At 39.9% G+C, this 16,385-nt stretch overlaps 1 protein-coding gene across 2 annotated transcripts in view; it reads right to left on the bottom strand.

Moving 5' to 3' along the window:
• LOC126236190 (Golgi-specific brefeldin A-resistance guanine nucleotide exchange factor 1) overlaps window positions 1-16,385 on the bottom strand; it is a 321,970-nt gene that overhangs the window by 257,874 nt on the left and 47,711 nt on the right. For both annotated transcript variants that reach the window (XM_049945293.1, XM_049945291.1), the window contains exons 6-7: window positions 14,736-14,842; window positions 11,809-11,962 (exon numbers count right to left, since the gene is read on the bottom strand). In XM_049945293.1, coding sequence (XP_049801250.1) covers window positions 11,809-11,962; window positions 14,736-14,842 — 261 coding nt within the window. The remainder of the gene's footprint in view (window positions 1-11,808; window positions 11,963-14,735; window positions 14,843-16,385) is intronic.

The following is a 16,385-nucleotide window of genomic DNA, read 5'->3' as shown; positions in this document are numbered from 1 at the left end:
CAACTCACTTCCCTCCATGGTGCATAACAGGGACAGAACTTTGCATCTTGCATCCTAACTGGCAATAGCAGTAGCCATCACAAAGTGCTCCACCAATGTCTGGGCAATGTCTTCATGTTCTGTTTCAAAATACACCAACCTCAATCCAGCTGCTAAGCTGCTGCAATTTCTTAATCAGAAACATTTATTCATTTGAGCTGGTGGAATGGTTGACTGAGTTTAGCAACATTCACTATGGCCTTTTTTTGTGATCTGAATCATTACTGGGCAGTGGTCCATGAAAACTGACACTTGTTACTCCTCGAAGAGATACACTGCCTCCTAAAATGACCTGAAAGCTTGAGACGGGTAAGTCAGCAACATAGTGTATCACTTTTTTTGTGTGATTTAACCAGTCCTGGTAGTCTGCTTGATGTAGTAAAACATCTATTTGGCTATATAGTTTACATTCTACACTGGTGGTAATCTTACTTGATGGCTGTCTCTCAGGGACTGCTCTGTCTGGTACATGGACCTACAGTTAGTAGTAGTCAATAAAATGAAGTCTACTAATTTCCTACAAGTCTGAGAGCAGAAAGAGGATGTGGCAGAGGCTAACACCGTAGCAACGTTGAAATAAGTGTAGCTGTCAGTGTTTAGGACACACACTTCCTGAGTCATCCAAGGCTCTTTGCATGTCTACACTTCAGGCAAGCTGATGGTGAACCTCATAGCACATGGCACGTGTTACACCTTCCAGCGCAACAAATGGACAGAACGTAAAGCAAGATTCGTGAGAGCCTGGTATTCTAAGGCCTCTTGTGGCAGTAGGCACAGGGATCATGTTATCCTCCATGGTGCATAAATTAAACAGTGACTGCTTGGAGATCTGTAAATAAGGAGACAGCAGAGTAATTTAGTATGTCCTCATCCTCGTGGGTGTCAGTAAATTGAGAATGCACTTCCTGTGAATGTAACCACAACAATCCTTACTGTCCAATGAGTTTCGGTTCCTCTGCTCGAGTCCAGAATACACTGATGTTTTACTGCAGTATAGGAGCCCTCTTTGATGTGCCACTTCCATTGCAATGAAAGTGCGTGATCTTATCCATCACATATATGCACTTTGTACAGGGTGTGGTAGATAAGTAATGAGACTCAGTCTAGAAAAACAAATTTATTGATCCAATTTGTACAAAACGTTAATATTCTTCAAAGTACTCGCCTTGGGCGTCGACACAACGTTGCCAGCGCGTTTCCCAAGCTTCATAGGCCCCACTGCAGTCCGTTTGAGTTATCCCAGTTAGTGCCTTCGTGACAGCACGTTGGATGTTCGGAATATCGTCGAAACGATGACCCTTCAGGCATCTTTTGACCTTCGGAAATAGGAAGAAATCAGGAGGACTCAAGTCAGGGCTGTATGGTGGCTGTGGCAAAACTTCAACTCCAATTCGGGTCAAGTACGAGGTCACGAGGAACGCTGTGTGCGCCGGAGCGTTGTCATGGTGGAGACGCCAGCGTTGAGCAAGGTCCTGTCGCTTCCGTTTGACGGCTCTGTGCAATCGCTGAAGGACTTCTTTGTAGAATTCGGCATTGACAGTCTTCCCCTGAGGGACAAACTCTTTGTGAATTAACCCCCGCTTGTCGAAAAACACAATCAGCATTGTCTTGATGCGGGACTTTGACATTCTTGCTTTCTTCGGCCGCGGGGATGCCGGTGTGTGCCACTCCGAGCTCTGGGCTTTCGTCTCCGGGTCGTACTGGAATGTCCACGATTCGTCGCCTGTTACTACGTTGTCTAAAAAGTGTGGATTATTTTCCAAATCATTCAACATCTCATGGCAAACGTCCACTCGTTGTTGCTTTTGTTCGGCGGTGAGCACTCGGGGAACCAATTTTGCGCAAACTTTCCTCATCATCAAATCTTGCGTAACAATTTGCTGAACCGTAAATTTATTCACGGAGACCTCATCGGCGATCATTTTCAGACTTAAACGACGGTCGGAGTCCAGGAGTTCTTTCACTTTGGCCACCGTTTCATCCACACGACTCGTTGAAGGGCGTCCAGATCGTTCCATGTCTTCAACGGATTCCCTCCCGTTTTTAAATTCATTAAACCACCGGAACACTTGAGCTCTTGATAGGGAGTCTTCTTTGTAGGCCTCCGTAATCATAGCAAAAGTTTCCGAAGCAGTCTTGCCCAAGCGAAAGCAAAATTTGATTGCATACCGCTGTTCTATCGAGCGATCCATCTTCAGCGTTTTCACAAGTGTCACGGGCACACAAACAACGTAATACGCGAAGCTCGACCCTCACTGCACCAGAGCTCCGACGCGACTGCGAACCGGTTCTATTGTTAGCTCAGATCCCCCACCACGTGACGTACAGGTGGAGACCGCCCTGCGAGCGACTGGGGCGCCGCGCGGCGGCCAGTCTCATTACTTATCTACCACACCCTGTATTGGTGCGACAGCTTCACGCTTATTGTCTGTTTTACTGATATATTTTCCCCACACGTTTTGTATTATTAAGAGATGGACTAGCATCTGGTGGGGATGATCTGCTTGGCTCTTACTTGTCTGGAACACCAGTTCTCTTAACTCTTCTGTCTATGGCACTACAGATTGATTGGAGATTCCTCTTTGTAACTAAATAGGCTGCTTCATGTGTTAGTCCCCGAGTTTGAGTAGACAGTAATTCTGAGTGACTTTCTTTATCATGAAGTTGCAAAAGATGCCTTCTAGGTCTTTAACTTCTGCAAATAATCAATTTCTTTCAAAACTTTAATTTCATGGATCTTTTCCTGCTTCAAGTATATGGGATACTCTTTACTCCAAATAGAGAGGTTAATAATACAGTTAACAGTGTTCTTGAGATGAATGCGGTATTTTTTCTGTATGAGTAATCAGAACTCTTATCCCAATATTAGAACATTACACCTCACCATGGTATGACATGTTTGCATCTGAAATATCTAAATACATTCAGAATGCAAGACCATACTCTTAGGTGAATGACATCTTGTTTAATGACTTCTGTAAGCACCAATGTGTTCCTTGTCAACACAAACCCTACTGTCTTCTCATGATCACTGTTTACTTTATTCACAATACTTTTAACATCAGTGTTCTCATTTGATCATCCTTGTTTCAGTCCATCCCTATCAAGCTATGAAGAAGTGTCCCCAATCTCAGTCTTTTCACAAATTCCAGTATTTCTGCAAAACTGTAAAAATTTTCCATACATATAAGGATAAATCTCAACATGAACCACCCCTCATTTCATAATTAGAAAACATATTTCTACAGGTGACATGCTTTATTAGTACATTATTTTCATGTTTGAAGATGACTTTATTTAATCAAATCAGTGCACAGAGGAACTGAAACTCATAGGACAGGAAGGACTTTGTGGTTATGTTTACAGGAAGTGGATTCTAAATGTACTGACACCCACAAGGATGATGGCATATTAAACTACTCTACTGTCTCCCTAATTACAGATCTCCAAGCAGTTGCTGTTTAATTTATGCACCATGGAGGATAGCATGCTCCCTGGGCCTACCGCCACAGGAGGTCTTTGAATACCAGGCTCTAATGGACCTTGCTTTACAATCTCCTGTGTCGATTTCTCATGCTGGAAGGTTTTAACAAATCCTCATGGGGACTGGAGTTTGATAGTAGGAAGAATAAGGGAAGTAAAATAGTAGGTGAATATGAACTGGGGGAAAGGAATGGAAGATGAAGCCACCTAGTAGAAATTTGCACATGGTATAATTTAATCACCACTAACACTTGGCTTAAGAATCATGAAAGAAGGCTATACATACGGAAAAGACCTGAAGACACTGGAAAGTTTCAGATTGATTATACATGGTGTATCAAAAAGGGTCATCCAATTTTTAAAAAATTTTGACTATCATGTTATTTGAGATACGTGTGAACAACTTACGGTTGAAAAGAGCAAACTATCGAGTTTTACATGGTTCCCACTAGGTAGCAACAGTGTGCACCCGTTCAGTTCTAGTAAAAATGGTGTTGGGACAACACAAAGCATTGTGTGTTCTACGTTTTGCACAGTGAGAGTCAGTAATAACTGTTCAGCGTGACTTTTGTACTAGGTATGATTTGGATCCTCCTACAGCACAGAGCATTAGATGATGGCATGAACAATTCCGAGAAATAAGTTGAAACTTTGAGTTTCTTGTTTGTCAAAATACAAAATTCATTGTATATGTTTATTAGTTTCAGAAATATAGATTACACCCTGTGTAATGGTAAAACAGATTTAGAAACCAGATTTTACATTGTAAGACATTTCCAGAGGTGGATGTGGACTGGCCACAATTTATGGGTTATGAACTATAGACTAAAACTGAAGAAACTGCAAAAAGGTAAGAAATTTAGGTGATGGAATCTGAATAAACTGAAAGAACCAAAGGTTGTTTAGAGTTTCAGAGGGAGCATTTGGCAACAGTTGACTAGAACAGGCGAAAGGAATACAGTAGAAGAACTAGTAGCTTTGAGAGATGAAATAGTGAAGCCAGCAGAGGATCAAGTAGGTAAAACAACAAGGAGGGGGGGGGGTAGAAATCCCTGGGTAACACAAGAGACATTGAATTCAATTGATGAAAGAAGAAAATATAAAAATTCAGCTAATGAAGCAGGCCAAAGGGAATACAAATGTCCAAAAAATGAGACTGGCAGGAAGTGTAAAATGACTAAGCAGTAATAGCTAGAGGACAAATTTAACAATATAGAAGCATATATCGCTAGGGGAATATAGATACCAGCTACAAGAAAATTAGACTTCTGGAGAAAAGAGAAGCAGCTGTACGAGTATCAAGAGCTCAAATGGAAATCCAGTCCTGAGCAAAGAAGGGAAAGCGGAGAGGTGGAAGGAGTCTGTACGAGGGAGATATGCTTAAGGGAAGTTTTATACAAATGGAAGAGAACGTAGATGAATATGGGATGCGAGATATGACACTCCATAAAGAATTTGACAGAGCACTGACAGACCCAAGTCAAAACATGGCTCCAGGAGTAGACAACATACTGTTAACTACTAACAGCCTTGGGAGAGCCAGTCATGACAAAACTCTTCCATCTGGTGAGCAAGATCTATGAGATAGGCAAAATACCCTTGACTTCAAGAAGAATATATTAACTCCAATTCCAAAGAAAGCAGGTGCTGACAGGTGTGAATACTACTGAACTATCAGTTTAGTAAGTCATGGCTGCGAAACACCAACAAGAATTCTTTACAGAAGAATGGAAAAACTGGTAAAAGCCAACCTCAGGGAATATCAGTTTGGATTCCAAAGAAATGTAGGAACACACGAGGCCATACTGACCCTACGGCTTTTCATAGAAGATAGGTTAAAGAAAAGCAAACCTATGTTTATAGCATTTGTAGACTTAGACAACACTTTTGACAATGTTGACTGGAACACACACACTTTCAGATTCTGAGGATAGCAGGAGTAAAATACAGGAAGTGAAAGGCTACTTACAACTTGTAGTGACAACAGATGGCAGTTATAAAGAGTTGAGGGGCATGAAAGGTTGGCAGTGGTTGAGAAAGGAGTGAGACAGGGTTGCAGCCTGTCCCCGATGTTATTCAATCTGCACATTGAGCAAGTAGTAAAGGAAACAAAAGAAATTTTAAGTAGGAATTAAAGTCCAAGGAGAAGAAATAAAAACTTTTGATACTTGTCAATGACACTGTTATTCTTTCAGAGACAGCAAAGGCCTTGGAAGAGTAGCTGAATGGAATGGACAGAGTCTTTAAAGAAGGATATCACAGGAACACTGACAAAAGCAAAATGAGAATAATAGAATGTAGTGTAATTAAATCATGTAATGCTAAATGAATTAGATTAGGAAATGAGACACTTGAAGAAGTAGATCTGGCTGATTGTAGCCAGATATGGAAGTAAAACATGGACAAACTGTTTAGACAAGCAGAGAATAGATGTTTCTGAAATGTAGTGTTACAGAAGAATGCTGATGTTTAGATGGTAGATCAAGTAACTATAGAGGAGGTACTTAATAGAACTGAGGAGCAAAGAAATCTGTGGCACAACCTGATTAGAAGGAGGGATCAGTTGGTAGGACACATTCTGCGGCCTCAAATGTATGTGTGTGTGGAAGATTGGGGGTGGGGAGGGGGGGGGGGGTAAAATTAAAATTGGTATAAGTAGACCAAGAGATGAGTACAGTAAGCAACTTTAGAAGGATGTAGGTTGCAGTAGTTACTGGGAGATGAGGCTTGCACAGGGTCAAGTTGCATGGACAGTTGCATCAAACCAGTCTTTGGACTGAAGACCACAAGATCAATAGATAGCTTGCCTGAAAGTGAGCTGAGTGTTTGCTTGCTGCAATAGGTGTTAGTAGCACCCAAAGCCCACATGAAATGCTGAGTGTGTATTTATGGGAACTGATAGCTCCATTTTGTTCCCGTGAGAAGGTAGGTGCATAAAAGTCAACTCAGGTTGAGGCTTTTGTATGTGAACAAACCCTGCACAACTGAGGCACAGCTGACCACTAACGAATATTTTTCTTAATACCCAACTATCCCATTATTGTATAGCACACTCTGAAATTGAAAGGTTGTTTTTATATATAAGCCTTTATGTGCTGAGAAGCATCATAGAATAATAGCACAAATAACAGTTTCTAATATTCAAAGGGAAAATTCACACAATTTCCACCACTCCTGAGATAAGAACATACTTTCCAACATATCCCCAAATCCTGCAACCCTCTGGACTCAATCTCCATAAGCAAACCAATCTCCCACCTCTTTCCCCTACTTATTTATTTACGTTTTCTTGACTTTTAGTATTTCTTTATTTACTCAGCTAATACCCCCCCCCCCTCTCTCACATCATCATCATCATCATCCTCATCCCTCCACAACAAGGGTCTCTCTCTCTCTCTCTCTCTCTCTCTCTCTCTCTCTCTCTCTCTCTCTCATACTGCTGAGGCCAACGTGAGCCGAGTCTCTTTCCCAATCTATTCTCCTTTTGAGGAAGGAGGAATTTACAGTTCTAAAGTTAGGAATAATCTTTTTATCTACTTTTACATGCATTTATTGGCAATGTTGTAATTTCACCTCCTGAAATTAAGTTCTGGCCAGCTATTTTGTTTCCTATTACCTCGTAATTTCTTCAGGTAACAAATCATAGAAATACTGTGAGGAATGTATGTACTCAAAACAATTAATAATGAAAGTATGTTCTGGTAGATACATCATTTGATGTTTTTACGATCAAAAAAAGGGCATAGCTTGCTCCACATTTTCAATTCAGTCTAGTTTGTAAATGATAGTGTACAGCCACTACTCACCTGTTGATCTCACTCATATTGTCCTACATTACTTTATGTCAGTTACAGTAATAATCCAGAGATGAATAAATCAGGTACGTGTATAACTTAAAAGTGGCAAATCTGGACAAATACTCATCTACATATTCAATCACAGTTTCATTATTTGCTGAACACTAAAAATTTGAGAATTTGCACATTGCTTTTGAAAGATTACCACGGCCACAATCAAAAACACCTCTCCTCAAGCTGGGTATATTCTGTGATAAACAGATTCGTGGAATCTTAAATTGTTTCCTGATGGAATTCTAACACAGACAGTGCACTACTGCATATGCTACTTTTATTTGGACAAATTCAAAAGTTCTACTTGTCACTTGCTTCCATAATTATCTTCCAAGTCCTAAATAGATCTGTGATACTGATGATTTTTTTTTTTTTTTTTTTTTTTGTGGTTTTAGGGCGCACAACGTCAACGGTCATTAGCGCCCAGACTACTTTAGGAATGCACCGCGAGTCACAAGTTTAAAACAGCAACGAAACGGAAAACACGATGAAAGACATACTGACAGGCATAGGATTAAAAAAGAAAAGAACATAATCAAATGTCCTTTGAGAGGGTTGTCAAATTGATAAAATGAAGAACGCGAGCAGCTGCTCGTGGGTCATCCGCTAAAATGGCTTCTACAGTACATGGCAGGCCAATATCGAGACGCAGGGTGTTAAAATTCGGACAGGACATTAAAATGTGGCGGACCGTCAGCAATTGCCCACATGGGCAGAACGGCGCCGGCGCAGCCGTCAGCAGATGGCGATGGCTGAACCGGCAGTGGCCAATTCGTAACTGGGCCAAAACTACCTCCTCCCGCCGAGAAGGGCGTGAGGAGGACGTCCAAGCCATGGGTAGAGCTTTCAAGGCCCGAAGCTTGTTGTCTGGAAGTGCAGCCCAATCGGCATGCCACAGCGAGACAATGCGCTGACAAATTACCCTGCTACAATCTGACGAAGGGACACAACAAGAAGCTGTCCGAGGCTGGAGGACCGCAGCCTTGGCCGCGGCATCTGCAGCTTCGTTCCCAGGGATACCGACATGGCCAGGAACCCACATAAAGCTAACCGGAGAACCGACGTCCACCAGCTGCTGAAGAGAGCGTTGGATCCGGTGCACGAAAGGGTGAACCGGGTACGGATCACCGAGGCTCTGGATAGCGCTCAGGGAATCGGAGCAGATGACATATGCAGAATGTCGGTGGCGGCAGATGTAAAGGACAGCCTGGTAGAGGGCAAAGAGCTCAGCTGTGAAGACCGAACAATGGATACTGATGAAGTAGCATGAACAGCACTAGGAGATATGAACAGATGCTGCAACTGGTAGCATACCACCCACAAAAGGAAAGAGTTACACCAGACAGATAATTTTACTTATAAAATTGGTCACACCACAGCTAATAAGAACAAGCAGCAATTAAGTTCATTCCACTACACTTGCTGCAAAATGATCCCTGAAAATATTAAGGATTCAAGAGGGAGGGAGGGAGGGAGGATGGGAGGGAGCCGCTGCACAAAGTGACTGCACATATGTGATACCGTGAAATGGGACTACCTTCAGATCCCTATCTGAAATTCCTTTCTCATGTTAAGATCCTCTGAAATGGTCAATTTAGCTCAAATTTTTAACTTTCTCGACTTTACACTGTTATGTCTAGAGCCAGTTCCAGTAGTAAACAGCCCTTAAAAAATTAGTACAAATGAGTTTACTATTTCAGATTAATTTTCACATTAATATGTTACCCAATTAATAACAGTAACTAAGGGGAGTAAGCCGTTTGTTAATAAACCAACTTTGAAATTTCATGATATGAACTGTGCACTCTTGTTGCGCCACATATACTTGAAAATTTACTTCTCCCCTATTTCTGAAAGCTACAATGTTTATTCCTTCAGAATTATTTAAAATGATAGCTCTACTCTAGATCTATCCAAAAAACCCTTAACAATATTTTATTCAAAGTTATTTGTACATAATTAACTAAAATATAATTTAAATTGTTGTAATGTAAAACTTATTGAAATTGTGTATGAAATTAAGTAAACTTTTTCAAATTTAATATCAGAACATGTAGGCCAACATGTGGCCCATTTTTTATGAAAGTAATGAAAATCTAATGACTTAATTGTTATTTTGTAAATCTTACATTGAACAATGTATTTGATTGTTTAGTTTTATATAAAAGGAAGTGGCACATGAGCCACAGCAAGGACCAAGCCAAAGAGAATCAGTCAGGGCAGTGAGAGAGTGATCAGTCAGTGAGTGCGTTATTGTCTTTCAAAAGATGTTTGTGTGTGACTCTTGGAGGCTGCCAGACAAGAAACGTATATTTCATCAATGTACATCCAAATCGGTCATAATACAAAAGAAGTAAACTGATAACACTGTGTTTTATTTAAAAATTAGTACATCAGCAATGTCTAAAGCTGGGACTTTCTGAGGCAACAACACCCGAGGATATCAACACTGAGTATCTCATCATATAGTGCAGTTAAGTTATTATGTGAACTTTTATTAACTGTGATTGAAATTTTCTAATTTTCAATCTTCTTTGTACTTGAGAATGGTGGAGGCCCAAACTATCAAGTTGCTCCATTGGTACGACAGAGAAATCGCTGTTACCATATCCAATTATAGATAGAATTACAGAAACCATATGTTTTATTCTCATTCAGCATCAGTGGTAATTAAAATGCTTCCCTCCTCTCACACCTTTAAGGATGTCATTTTAACTGTAATGATGTGACACAGTGCATGCACTAACGGAACCAAAGTCTCTCAGTAGCCTCGTAGCAGCAGCTGAAAATATAGACTTGTATTCCAGCTGCAGCCGCGTGTGAATGTGGCCAATGATGAAATTTTTGACTGCATAGAACACTGTGCTGACAGAAATTCATCATCAGCTGTGCCTGGTTGATGGGCCTAACATCATAAAGAAAGCAGATGGTGCATCACTGGTGCAGAGACTTTGCAGCAGGCCACTAAAATATTCATGACGAGGAGTGCAGCAGGAATCCATCCATCATTACAGGTGACCTTTTAGATCTTGTATGGAAATGCATTATGGAGAATTGTTGCTCCACAATCATGAAACTCAGCAACCAGTTCTCACAGATGTGCAGTTGCTCGTTACACAAAATTGTAACAGAGCGCCTGTTTTACTGGAAATTGTGCGCCAAGTGGGTGCCAAAGCAACTGACTCCAGAACACAAAACCAAGCGTATGGGGCAGCTTTGACTTTCCTGCAGTGGTACCATGACAACAGCAACAAGTTTCTGGATCAGACCCTCACACGTGATGAGAGGTTGCGTACAATACTCCAAACCAGGCGGCAGTCAATGGCATCACAGCGGCTCTCCCAGTAAGATGAAATTCAAGCAGACTGTCTGTGTGGAAAGTGATGTATTCAATGCTCTGGGACAGATGAGGACTTGTTCTCACCAAACATCTCACCAGAGGTTAACAGGTGACTGAAGTTTACTGCGAAACAATGCAGAAATTGCAATGGGCTATTCAGAACAATCAATGGTGGATCGTTAGTGCCAGTGTTGTCTTGCTGCACAATAACAGTTGGCCACATGGGTCAACGTACAACAGAGCTCCTGCAAGTGTTTGGCTTGGAGGCGTTTGATCATCCACCCTACAGACCAGAGCTCACTCCAAGTGGTTTCTTTATGTTCTGGAACCTCAAGAAATTATTGTTCGGTCGGCATTAGTGTTTTCAGACTGACAGACAGGCAGAGGCGGTTGTCACACAGCAGTTCCAGTCCCAGATGCCACACAACTGTGACACAGGGATGCAAAAGATAGTCCCGCCGTATGACAAATGTCTGAATTCCAATGGTGACTATGTTGAAAATGGCTTGGCACTTCCTGTTCTAATAAATTTTTCATTTAAATTGTTTTGTTTCTATTCACAATCCCACGGAAGTTTACTTTATGGCTATGCCTTGTACACTAGGAGCGAAGACCTGGGTTCTGCACAATTTTACTTTATCTAGATTTGTCTAGTATTTTCTTAATCTAGCATTCATTTTCAAGCTGTAATAAAAGTTTCTAGGCAGATCCATTATTTATCCAAAGTCCAAATAGTTAGAGGGGAACCACCCACAAGTCATATGTAACTTTCCTTTATTGACATGTTCCGCTTGACAGATGCAAGCATAAATTAAATATATCTGGCTGCACATAGTACCACTCATCATGCACATTCTATATAATGATGGCTTTATATACAGCCATGCATATTTAATGTGTGCCCCTTGCATACTTAATTTCTGAAGGTGCTCTCTTCTGCCGAGTGACAAAAAAAAAAAAAGTTACTTGTGACTTGAGGTTGTTCTACAATTTTAATTTCTCAGGGTTGCTGTTTGCTCCTGCAAGTGATGACTGTGCTAACTAAAGTAATACGAGTTTCCACAGTTGTACAGTTGTTAATTCAAGACATCTCACCTGTCTGACGTGCAGTAGTAGTTTCCTTTGGTGCTAGAGAAGAAGAACTTTCATCATTCTTTGTTGATGTACGATTGGGTTTCATTCGAAAAGAATTTCTGCTTCTTCTCTTAGAATGAGATGAGTCAATAGCACCAGCTCTCACTTTGAGTTTCTGCAACATTAGATATCACATATTCATGCTACATGGTACTAGGGTTATATAAAAAGCTTCGCATTTTTGTCTCCAGTATGATACTCATTTTTATGAAAAAGGCTAGTATAAATCACAAAAGAAAACCATTATTGATGCTTGCATAAGTAATGACAATAAACTGCAATAACATTAATATGGAACTAGTAATATATTATTCAGTTTAGTACACTGTAGAAATACATGCATCTGTTTAGGGCAATATTGACATGCTCGAAGAAAATTGAAAAATCTATGATCAAGAATACATCCTAAGCTTCGACTATACATTTCAAATGAATAACCATACATTTCAAATGAACGACTGAGAATGCTAATAATATTGTGTTCAATTTATGTTTCTATGCAGTACTTCTCCCGTTTCAATAAAAGGACCTTTGCTACAGCACAAAGGTTTGTATGCGTAACAATATGCAGTGCCAAAGAGGAGATGCAACCACACCACAAAGGTATCTATGGGAAGGTCAAACTAGTATATGATTCCTGAAGAGAGGCAGGCAGTAGCTTCTTTCAGTAGTGACAGGAGAACATTCTGGATCATTAGGTCTGTCTTGTAACATTAAACAATACAACCATGCTATGTTGGTAGTGATGCATGGCTGAAACAAAGGAAAGCTACAGCCATTCTGCTCCCAGACGGCATGCAGTTTTTCTGTAAGGTTTAATGTTAATGGTGTTCTTTGGGGTAAAATATTCTAAAAGGTAACATAGTAGCCCATTCAGATCTTTGGGTGGTGATGGCTGAAGAACAAGCAAATATGGCATTCTATGGGATAGACTGTGGTATGTTATGTTACATCCGTTAATAATTGTATCAGAAGGCACATTAAACTGAGAACACTGTTATACCACAAAGAGGCTGAATGACTGGGCCTTTGAGAAATAAATTTTCCAGTACTGTCAATAAAACACTTAAAAGCAGATAAAACTATTTCAAGGTTTTGGAAATCTTTGTTTATTCCCCAAAGAGTACAGGAAGGTTCGAAAGGGAGAGGGTGGGAGGATAGGCTGGTCACTTACACTCCAAGTTGAGAAGACCCACATCTGGTGAGGACAACAGGATATGAAGATTAAGTATTAGCCAGCATTCTGTCGCCTATTAATTTAATGTCTCATGATGGGTGAGAAAGCTTGAAGAGAGAAATAGGTTGAAGTTAGAAATAATTTTAGTCCCCACATTTCCCTCCAATACTAAACTAACATTCCTTGCAGCCTCAGAATGCATCATGTCAACTGATCCCTTCTTTTAGTCATGAAGCGCCTTACATTTATTTTCTTTCCAGCCAGTTCAACTCAGTATCACCTCATTAGTTTGATGATCTACCCACCTAAATATTCAGCATTTTCCTTGATCACCACATTTCAAAAGCTTCTACTCTCTTTTTGTCTGAACTGTTTATCAGCTATGTGTCACTACTATACAAGATTATACTCCACATAAATACACTCAGAAAAGACTTCCTAACATTTAAATTTGCATTCAATGTGAAATTATTCTTTTTCAATAATGCTTTCCTTGTTATAGCCAGTCTGCATTTCATATCATCTATACTTTGGCTATCAGCAGTTATTTTGCTGCCAAAATAGCAAAAATCTTCTATTACATTTAGTGTCTTTCCTAATTCGACTCCCTCGGCACTGCCTGACTTAATTCAACTGCATCCCATTACTCTTGTCTTATTTTCGTTGACACTCAAAACTTGAAGTATTGTGAATAAAAAGTACGGTGATTGGAAGGTTATCTACAACTTATACAGAAACTAGACTGTAGCTGTAAAGTTAAAGGAGATGAAAGTTAAGCAGAAGTTGAGAAGGCAATGACAAGATTGCAGCCTATGCCCCATTTTATTTTATCTGTACCGAGAGCAAGCAGCAGAGATAACTGGGAAAGGAATTAATATTCAGGGAGAGGTAGTAAAAACTTTCATGTCTGCCGATGACATTGTAATTCTGATAGAGACAGCAAAGGATTTGGAAGATCAGTTGAACGGAATTGGTAGTGTTTCGACAGAGATTGCTGGATGATTATTAAAAAACATAAAATAAAAGTAAAGGCGTGTAATAAAATTAAAACAAATGGGGTTGAAGGGAATCACATCAGAAAATGGGACACAAAGTAATCTAAGAGTTTTACTATTTAGGTAGCAAAATAACTGACGAAGGCTGAAGTACAGAAGATATAAAATTTATGCTTGTAATAGCAATAAAGATTGCAAAAGGAAGAAAGTTAACATCCAATATAAATTTAAGTGCTAGGAAGTCCCTTCTGAAAGTATTTGCTTGGAGTGTAGCTTTACATGTAAGTGGAATATGGAATATAAACAGTACAGCCAAGAAAAAAATAAAAGCTACTAAAATTTGATGTTACAAAACAACACCAACTAAAGGATGGGTAGATTAGATAACTAAAAGTGAAGTACTGAATCAGACCAAGGAGATATGGGTTTTACAACACAGCTTTAGTACAGTAAGGAGGTTCACATTTATGTACATTGCAGTAGTTATGCAAAGATGAAGAGACTTGCAAATGGAAGAACTAGCAAGGGATGTACAATGCGCAGGACAGTTTCATGAATTTTAAAACTCAAACACTGTGTCCTTTGACATACCAAATTGATTGGAAACACATTTTCAGGAGACAACGGATTTCTTAAATACTGTCACTATATCTTTATAGATTCTTGTTGATAGCTATTGAAATTTTAAGTACTATGTAGCTACTTAACATTATTACCTTCACGTTAGAGGGGATCCGGTGATCCTCTGAGAAAAGAGGTAATCTGGAAAACAGGAACTGCACCATGTCTTTCAAGCAATGTTCAGCAGACTTTCGCAGTAATTCTGAAATCAATGGAAAACAATTTTTATATTCTTCGAAGATTACATTAATGTTTTCCCTCATCAATATCATGACAAAACATAAATAATTAAATAAATGACCCATTCATCACAATGCCATCAATTCCGAGTGTGAAATTATGAGTGGTGAGTCCACTAAGTGTGGTATGTATACGCAGAATATTTGGTTGAGTGTCATGTGACTAGCAACTTGCTGTCGTGTGGCTGGACCACGTCAGTCAGATTTGGCATTTGGCAAACGACCCAGGTTATTGCAGTGAGCTGTGAGCACCCAGGGGTTGGTCAACAGCTTACAGGGCCTCAGTGACTTTGAAATCTTGAGTGGAAGGGGAATATTCCTCTGTGTACTTTAAGTGAGGCAAGACGGTCCAACAACAAAGTGCATTAAAACTAGAACATAATCTAGCAATATTCACCGAAAATATCAGAGCTGCTCACAGAAATGCTATGAAAAATCTAAACAGTACTTGGCATTCTGGCCCATGCTGCCGGAGTTGGCAACCACGTGTGCGTGAGGTGTGCTTGCGTATCTTTCTCTTTCTGATGAAAGCTGTGGCTGATAGCATTGTGCAAGTATCTTTTAATCGTGTAGGGCGCGCGCGACTTAACATGTCATATTTACAGGAAGTGGCACTATCTTTTCCTACATTGTTGACATTCTTGATTTTTGACAGTGAGACAAGGTCACTAAAATTATAATCATGTGTATACAGTTGTTATTATTGAAGTTATCAACATTTAACACTAGAATAACTTATAAAATCAAAGGATATAGACACACAATACAGGTACATGACATACTGTTGAGTAGCTCTTGGTGTCAACAAAGGACTTAACAAGTATCTAATATTGTTGGTTGGTTGTGTTGGGGAAGGAGACCAGACAGCGTGGTCATCGGTCTCATCGGATTAGGGAAGGACAGGGAAGGAAGTCGGCCGTGCCCTTTGAAAGGAACCATCCCAGCATTTGCCTGGAGCGATTTAGGGAAATCACGGAAAACCTAAATCAGGATGGCCGGACGCAGGATTGAACCGTTGTCCTCCCGAATGCGAGTCCAGTGTCTAACCACTGCGCCACCTCGCTCGGTATCTAATATTGTAAAACAAGTAAGTAAATAGTTATAAATGATATGAAAAATAGAGCCAAAAAACACGATTTCTCCAAATGTCCATTATAGATTACTGCCAGCAAGAGATTACTATCCTATTATGCCATCAACCCATATGTTATTTAACAAGATTTTGGTATAGTCATTTGACTAAAGCAGGACTACAACACCAGTGTGTGTGTGTGTGTGTGTGTGTGTGTGTGTGTGTGTGTGTGTGTGTGTGTGTGTGTTGTACTGACTACTGTCAGCTGAAGCTCTGGATATGGCAAAGAAAATAAAGCTTACTAATAATGCTAAGTATACTGAGAATATTGTACAATGAAATCAAATTTTACTCAAGATTGTTTAATGTGAATATTTAAAGTTATGTAAATATTGCAACATATCTGATTTAATGAATGATCATCAGGTTGAGAG

Source organism: Schistocerca nitens, chromosome 2 (genome assembly GCF_023898315.1).
Source record: "Schistocerca nitens isolate TAMUIC-IGC-003100 chromosome 2, iqSchNite1.1, whole genome shotgun sequence".
Lineage (NCBI taxonomy): Eukaryota > Metazoa > Arthropoda > Insecta > Orthoptera > Acrididae > Schistocerca > Schistocerca nitens.
This window is presented reverse-complemented; position numbering and strand designations above follow the sequence as displayed.